Below are 8,907 nucleotides of genomic sequence, written 5' to 3' on the forward strand. Positions count from 1 at the left end.
CTCATGGCCATACTGCGGCTGAACGTCATTGTTCAGAGCCAGATAGGCCCAATGAGATGGTTAAATGGAAAAATGTCCTTGATAATAAATGGTATGGCCCGGATCCTATCTTGATAAGATCCAGGGGAGCTATCTGTGTTTTCCCACAGAATGAAGACAACCCATTTTGGGTACCAGAAAGACTCACCCGAAAAATCCAGACTGACCAAGGGAATACTAATGTCCCTCGTCTTGGTGATGTCCAGGGCGTCAATAATAAAGAGAGAGCAGCGTTGGGGGATAATGTCGACATTTCCACTCCCAATGACGGTGATGTATAATGCTCAAGTATTCTCCTGCCTTTTTACCACTAACTAGGAACTGGGTTTAGCCTTAATTCAGACAGCCTTAGCTCTGTCTGGACGGGTCCAGACGACTGACACCATTAACACTTTGTCAGCCTCAGTGACTACAGTCATAGATGAACAGGCCTCAGCTAATGTCAAGATACAGAGAGGTCTCATGCTGGTTAATCAACTCATAGATCTTGTCCAGATACAACTAGATGTATTATGACAAATAACTCAGCAGGGATGTGAACAAAAGTTTCCGGGATTGTGTGTTACTTCCATTCAGTATGTTAAATTTACTAGGGCAGCTAATTTGTCAAAAAGTCTTTTTCAGTATATGTTACAGAATTGGATGGCTGAATTTGAACAGATCCTTCGGGAATTGAGACTTCAGGTCAACTCCACGCGCTTGGACCTGTCCCTGACCAAAGGATTACCCAATTGGATCTCCTCAGCATTTTCTTTCTTTAAAAAATGGGTGGGATTAATATTATTTGGAGATACACTTTGCTGTGGATTAGTGTTGCTTCTTTGATTGGTCTGTAAGCTTAAGGCCCAAACTAGGAGAGACAAGGTGGTTATTGCCCAGGCGCTTGCAGGACTAGAACATGGAGCTTCCCCTGATATATCTATGCTTAGGCAATAGGTCGCTGGCCACTCAGCTCTTATATCCCATGAGGCTAGACTCATTGCACGGGATAGAGTGAGTGTGCTTCAGCAGCCCGAGAGAGTTGCAAGGCTAAGCACTGCAATGGAAAGGCTCTGCGGCATATATGAGCCTATTCTAGGGAGACATGTCATCTTTCATGAAGGTTCAGTGTCCTAGTTCCCTTCCCCCAGGCAAAACGACACGGGAGCAGGTCAGGGTTGCTCTGGGTAAAAGCCTGTAAGCCTAAGAGCTAATCCTGTACATGGCTCCTTTACCTACACACTGGGGATTTGACCTCTATCTCCACTCTCATTAATATGGGTGGCCTATTTGCTCTTATTAAAAGAAAAGGGGGGAGATGTTGGGAGCCGCCCCCACATTCGCCGTTACAAGATGGCGCTGACAGCTGTGTTCTAAGTGGTAAACAAATAATCTGCGCATGTGCCAAGGGTATCTTATGACTACTTGTGCTCTGCTTTCCCTGTGACGTCAACTCGGCCGATGGGCTGCAGCCAATCAAGGAGTGACACGTCCGAGGCGAAGGAGAATTCTCCTTAAAAAGGGACGGGGTTTCGTTTTTTCTCTCTCTTGCTTCTTGCTCTCTTGCTTCCTGCACCCTGGCTCCTGAAGATGTAAGAAATAAAGCTTTGCCGCAGAAGATTCTGGTCTGTGGTGTTCTTCCTGGCCGGTCGTGAGAACGCGTCTAATAACAGCTGCTATGAAACCACTTTCTTATCTGAAGCAATTTGTGTTGAAGAACTACCAATATCAAATTTAGAAGAAGAGGGATAATATAAACAAGGGTATAAGTGCTTGAAAACATAGAGATCAAAATAAAGGGTCAATAAAACAGTCTTGGAACATTGAAAATATGCACTACACTGTCAAAATTTGGCCAAACTAAAAAAAACAAAAAACAAAAAACAAAGAAAACCCTGAAGACACAAAATAATTTGATTAGTTTGGACAAGTTTTTGACAGTATACAACATATTTTCAATGTTCCAACTATGTTTTTTCTAACCTTTATTTTGTTCTCTCAGTTTTAAAGCATTTCTGTCCTAATTTTTTTATCTTCTTTCTTCTAACAATTTTGATATTTGCAGATCTTGTTACTTAAACCCTTTATGTACCTTAATAGGTAATTTATTTAGAGCACATTTCTATTTGTTTAAATGCAGTCCAAAAACAGCTATAATCTCATAACAGCTTTCATTCTGCCCTTTTAGCTAAGGTTATACTGCTTTTTTTTCCATGTAACTTTAGGGAAAAATTAATTTACTTCCTAAATTCCTCAATGATAACACTTATCGATTAAAGTTATATTGTTTAGTTACTATGTTTTAGACAATTTCTGCAGATTATATATCTGTTGATCTATATTCTATTCAATTATAATCTTATAAGACACAAGATATTAATTCATTTTTTTCTTTATTTACATGGTGCTTGGTAGTAGTGGTACATGTCTTTAGTTCCAGTACTCACAAGGCAGAGGCAGGTAGATCTCTGACTTTCATGCCAGTTAGGTCTACAAAGAAAGGCCCAAGACATCCAGGGTTACACGGAGAAACCCTGTCTTAGTCAGGGGTTGGAGAAAGCAAAAACGTAAACAAACAAACAAACACATATCAACAATGAAAGGTATGCTTTTTTGAAAATTTAACTAGAATGTGTCTTTAGTGGGTTGTTTGCTTGTTTGTTTTCTGTTTCTTTGTTTTGTTTTGTTTGCCTGAATGATCTGTCTATTATTAATAACGTAGAAAACTACTGTTATGTTAGAATCTTTTCTTGTCTTTTGGCTTAATACTCCTTACTGAAATTGGATATGCTAAAGTTTCCTGGATGATTCATTTCTCATCAATTTTAGGCACTCCTGTAGGGTAGTTTATTTCATTAATACAAAGGTATTCTTTTTATACCTAATACTATTTGCTTTTGGAATCAATTTTTCATGTAATTTCACATTTACTCTGTTTGCATTACAAATGGGATGTGTTGGTTGGTTGGTTGGTTGGTTTCCTACATACTATGAATAATTGCTTCCTCTATCTCATTCCAGTTAGGTCATCTCTGTCTTTTATTTGGAAGATTGAGATTATTAACTCTTACTAAATTCTGAAAGGTATGCATGACTTCCAATTATGAATGCTTGGTTCTTCTGTAATCTTTATAGTATTATTTATTACCTGACTACTGAGCTGCATTCTTTTCTCTACATTCACAGTCATGGGGGTTTTGTTTTTGTTTTGTTTTATTTGTTTTAATCTGGGGGTAGAATTCTTGAAAGAATCTTCTGTAGCAGTGGCTTCATGATCAGATATATCTTTAGTGTTTATTATGGATTTTTTTTGTACTTTACTTATGAAGAATAACTAGTTATTGTGGACAGAGTAATGTAATATGGAAGAATTTTTTGTTAAGGGATTGAAGTACAGCATGCCATACTCTTGGCATCTAGGGTTTTTCTTAGAGGTAGAGTTTGACTTTTAATTTTTCTTATTATTATATTTATGCCTATGTGTGCTTGTGGGGGTGTGTCCACACAAAGATAGAATTGGGCATTTTATTTTCTGGAGCTGGAGATATTGGTACTTGTGTTACACTCATCATGGTACTGGAAATACATGCTTAGTTTCCAAGAAAAACAATAAGTACTCTTAAGCACTGTGTAATCTCTCCAGATCCCAACAACAACAACAACAACAACAACAACAACAACAACAACAACAACAAAAACAACTACTGTTGTTTTATGGATTTATCTTTGTATGTGACTTGTACTTCTCTTGGTTTTCAATAATTTTTCTTTGTTTTATGTATCTATTGTTTTAAATTAACATGGCACTTCTAAACTGCAGATAAAATAAATCAAAGGAGAATGGCTGTAACCAATGAAAGCCACCCAAAAGAATTCATCCTACTGGGCTTTGCTAACCATCCTTGGCTGGAACTCCCTCTCTTTGTTACTCTTCTGATAACATATCCCATGGCTTTGATGGGGAACATCGCCATCATTCTGGTGTCCACCTTAGACCCTCGTCTCTACAGCCCCATGTACTTTTTCCTCAAGAATCTCTCCTTTCTGGACATGTGCTACACCACAAGCATTGTGCCTCAGATGCTGTTTAACCTGGGAAGCTCCAGAAAAACCATTACTTACATTGGATGTGTTGTTCAACTTTATGTCTTCCACATAATGGGAGGCACAGAATGTCTACTTTTAGCTATTATGTCCTTTGATCGATATGTGGCTATCTGCAAACCTCTCCACTACACTCTCATTATGAACCAAAGAGTATGCATTTTGTCAGTATCTATTATGTGGCTGACTGGAGTGATCTTTGGTTTTTCAGAGGCTACACTTACATTGCAACTGCCATTATGTGGCACAAATAAATTGGATCATTTATTGTGTGAAATCCCAGTTCTCATAAAAACTGCCTGTGGTGAAAAGGAATTTAATGAGCTAGCACTTTCTGTGGTATGCATTTTTATACTTATTGTTCCTCTGTGCTTAATTCTTGCTTCTTATGTTAATATTGGATGTGCAGTACTTAGAATTAAATCTTCTGAAGGAAGGAGGAAAGCCTTTGGGACATGTTCTTCCCATCTCATTGTAGTTTCCTTATTTTATGGTCCAGGTATTAGCATGTACCTTCAGCCTTCTTCATCTATCACAAGGGACCAACCCAAGTTCATGGCTCTGTTTTATGCGGTGATAACTCCTACATTGAATCCCTTCATCTATACCCTAAGAAACAAGGATGTAAAGGGTGCCTTTAAAAAGCTCCTGAGAAGCATTTTCAGTTCAAAGTGAAAATTCTTTGGAATCAAATTAACTAAATTAAAATTGTAGTTATATTTTATAGGTTTCTCTAATAATGGTCATATATTCCAAGTCCAAAGAATATAGCCTTTTTACCAGAATTTTCTCATTTTAAGTATCACAACAGTGTGGGTTATGTTTATGAATTAGGATGAAGTGTTTGATGTTTAAATAGTTTCTAATGATATATTAAAGTATACAAATGGACAAAAAATATGTATAAATATTCAACTATTTTAAAACACAACTAGTACAACTTGAATCAGCAAAAAAAAAGAAAGTGAAATTACTAATGAAGAACAGTCTGAAAACGTTTCTGAGACTAAACTGGGACATTTAGATATGCCTTTGAAATTAAAAAAAAATCAATAAGGGAAAATAGTTTTCTAATGTGAAACAAGTGAATTACATCAATAAACAATGAGTATACATTTGATGAAGCTTATTTTAGAGGCAAGTGATATTCAAAATATGTTGTACTCCAAATAGAATTCCTACTGCTTAGTTGTCAAAAATCTATACCCCCAACTTAAAACTATCGTATAAATTTTTTTTTACAATCCATGAAATGAAATTTATTAATTTGATATTTAAACATTGTTCTTTATTAAGCCATTGTTGGTGGAGCATGTTTCAACTCTTTGTTACCTAGATGTGACCAGGAAAGAGAGAAAAAACAAGAAAGAGGAGAAGAGATGGAATTAAAGAAAGGAACTGTAATCCTCAATGATCATCTCCCAGGCTCAACCCACCAAACATTTTACTTCCCAAAGACTGACATCAACTGTATCGCAAATATCCAATCACATGGGTCATAGAATTATATCAAGCTATAACATAAGGGAATATTCATTAGAATAAAGTCAGTATTCTCAGCATAAATTTACACTATAGTAAATACTAGACAAGAACAGGACAAAGTGTTCAAAGTCCTGAGAGGAAAACAGCACAAGCTAAAAACATTATATATAAGAAATCTATCCTTCAGAATTGAAAGGGCAATGAAACACTGTTCAGACAAAAAACAAAACAAAACAAAACAAAAACAATACAAAACAAAAGCAGGGAAATCACACCATCAAATCCCTATATTAATCAATAAGTCCTGCACAAGAAACAAAAGGATAATAGCCACTATTACAAAACCACATACCTCAGTTGAATAAATTGAAAAAAGAAAACATAATCAAACTGTTGGAGTCCAAGAGTTACCCCAAAACCTACACAAACACCAATCTCAGTCAGAGAATGATGGGATATTGAATGCACAGCCTAAAACTAATTGATCAGAGAGCCACAGTGCTCAGAATTAGAGTGCCAAGCTAACAAGGTGAATATTTCTCACCCCAATGAGCTCGTGTACATGTGCAGAAAGTGCTGCCTAGTGGTTAGCTCTGACCCAAGCTATTTTCGCTAACTAGACAGAACATTTTTTGCTGTCCTGTATTCTTATTGGTCCTAAGTGGAGTTTACAGTTGGGGAATTTCTTAATATTGACAAAGCTCAGAACATCCAGAATATCACAGAGTATGGAGTCAGCATGACCCTATTATGAGGCAAGTTGTTTTTCTGTGTCGATGACTGGCAGACACATTAAAACAACAATATGAAATAGCTGGCAGACATGGAACAAAATGGGTATAGCGTTGCTGGGGGTGGGAAAAGACCTCAACACAAACTTTATCAGAATATAAAACTACTACCAAGCATAGTGACACAGATCTGGATTCTAACACTCAAGAATCTGGAGCAAGAAGATTGGTGTGTTCAAGGCCAGCTTGGGAAAAGGCTGATTTTGAGCATGGCCTTGTCTCAAAATAAAATAAAGTAAAATAAACCACAAACTAAAACAAACATTCAGGTATATTTGGGAAGGTTTTATTCTTATAAAATTTTGATGTTAAGGGCTGGTTAGGTGGTTCAGTCAAGAAAGTAGCTTGTTTAGTGAGTCTATGACCCAAGTAAGTTCAGTCCCCAGAAGCCATATAAAAATTAAAAAGAGAAATGATTCTTTAAACATGCTCTTCCACTTCTACATAAACTGTGTCATTACAAGTATACACATTGTGCAACCAGACAATATACATATCAGGCACACCGAGAAAAGTATAATAATAATAATGATTTTTTTTTTCTGATCAAGGCCAAGACTCTTTTACTTAAGAGTCTGAACTTATAAAGGGGGGGGGATGCCATCCCCACCATGCCAGGATCAGCATTTTTATTATTATTAGATATTTTAATTATATACTTTACATATGCTATCCCAAAATAATAATGATTTTTTTTTTTTTTTTTTGGTTTTCCGAGACAGGGTTTCTCTGTATAGCCCTGGTTGTCCTGGAACTCACTTTGCAGATCAGGCTGGCCTCGAACTCAGAAATCTGCCTGTCTCTGCCTCCTGAGTGCTGGGATTAAAAGCCTGTGCCACCACACCTGGCTAATAATGATTTTTAAGGAACTGAAAATCTGAATAAATGCCCAACTCTCTCAAAAACCAGGCCTCGGTTAATCAAAAAGTTTCTACTGTTAGGTCTTAAGTTTTGAGTCTAATTTAAGGTTTATTTCATTATTATTTTACCAAAAGTATGTGAGTATTATTTTCATAATACAGTGATAGTGTCCTGTACATGTCATTAACTGATTTACTGAATAGTTTTATTCTTTGATTTTGAAAGTAAAATTGTACTTCATCTTATAAACATGTTATTAAGCCACTGTATATTTGTACTGGTTAATTTTTGTCTGCTTGACACAAACCAAGGTCATCCTGGGATGATCATCAATTGAGAAAATGCTTTCATCAGATTGTCTTATGGGCATATTTTCTTGATTAATGATTGGTGTGGTGCCAAAGTTCATGTGAAAGGAATAATAAATCGTTTAGAACTCGTAGAATGTGGCTCACCACTTAAGCAAACCATGTTGGATGTCTCAGAGAGGCAGAGCCCTGAGGAATTTATACTGTATGAAATTTGGCTCTGCTTTTGTCGTCATATGAAAACTCTAAAGGGGGCTTCCAAACACTCACTGGGCAGAATCAGCAGCACTCACAATTGTGCTTTATCTGTTTCAGACATTGATGCTTGGGCAAATAAATTATTCAGTCACTACCCTTGGAATGAACTGAGAAATGTAGATCATAAGCAGTGACCGCTAACATTAAAAGGAATTTGGAAAAGTGGATTGTTAGTGAAGTTAGGATAAGATGATTTTGTCAGTGGCTCTGGTATAGAAAATTGTATGGAACAATTTGAAATCCAGAAAGACACACTATTAATAGTTGAGCTAGGGATCTTTTGAGGTCAGCAAACAAGAACAATATCAGTTAAAGTAGCTCTGGCTGGCATGAATGCCAGACTGGTGATTTAGGTGACAATTAATTTCTTGTACTCATTTTTGCTCTCAACTTCCTGATATGATTTAATTAAAAACTGTTAGTAGATGTTCGCATATAATGGAGTCTACAATCGAGAGCTTTGCTCCACCCATCCAGTATGTATGTATGTATGTATGTATGTATGTATGTATGTATGTATATACATTGGTGAAGTTGTTGGCACTTGCTTGTTCAAGTTTTTTCTTTTCGTCCTTACTCCTTCAGGAAGTACAATTGTGATGTGTAAATCAAACAATCCCTTTTGTTACCAAATTGCGTTTGGTAATAGCATTTATCCCAGTAACAGAACCCTAATTAATATAATACAAAATTTTATTATTAAATAAATAGGATCTGTAAAGTATTTTGTATAGATATTTAGAAGTACTATATTTGGTTTAAATACATTAGTGCTCTATAATTCATAATTTTGGGAATGTGTATTTTATATGAGAGAAAACTTATAAGAAGAGATAAATAAATTCACTATATATTTTTAAAGTGTCAATTTAGCACAAGTTAATGAATCATAAATACATAGGAAAAACAGAAGTGGATCATCCAAATATATGAAACAAATATCATTAGGGTTAATGAAAGATATAGAACAAAAACTTATTTTTGGTAAATTCAAAGTCCCAATTTTTATGGGCATTATCTTTAATAATAGGGGTAGGGAAACAGGATGCTTGCAGTAGAGAACTGAGGTTAGACCTCAGAAT

General features: G+C 36.0%; 1 protein-coding gene across 1 annotated transcript; it reads left to right on the plus strand.

Annotated features, from left to right (window-relative positions):
• Positions 1-3,858: 3,858 nt before the first annotated feature.
• On the plus strand, positions 3,859-4,797 carry Olfr138 (olfactory receptor 138). Its single transcript, NM_130868.1, has one exon. The coding sequence runs from the start codon at positions 3,859-3,861 to the stop codon at positions 4,795-4,797; it is 939 nt and encodes a 312-aa protein (NP_570938.1).
• Positions 4,798-8,907: the final 4,110 nt, after the last annotated feature.

Source organism: Mus musculus, chromosome 17 (genome assembly GCF_000001635.26).
Source record: "Mus musculus strain C57BL/6J chromosome 17, GRCm38.p6 C57BL/6J".
Classification (NCBI taxonomy): domain Eukaryota; kingdom Metazoa; phylum Chordata; class Mammalia; order Rodentia; family Muridae; genus Mus; species Mus musculus.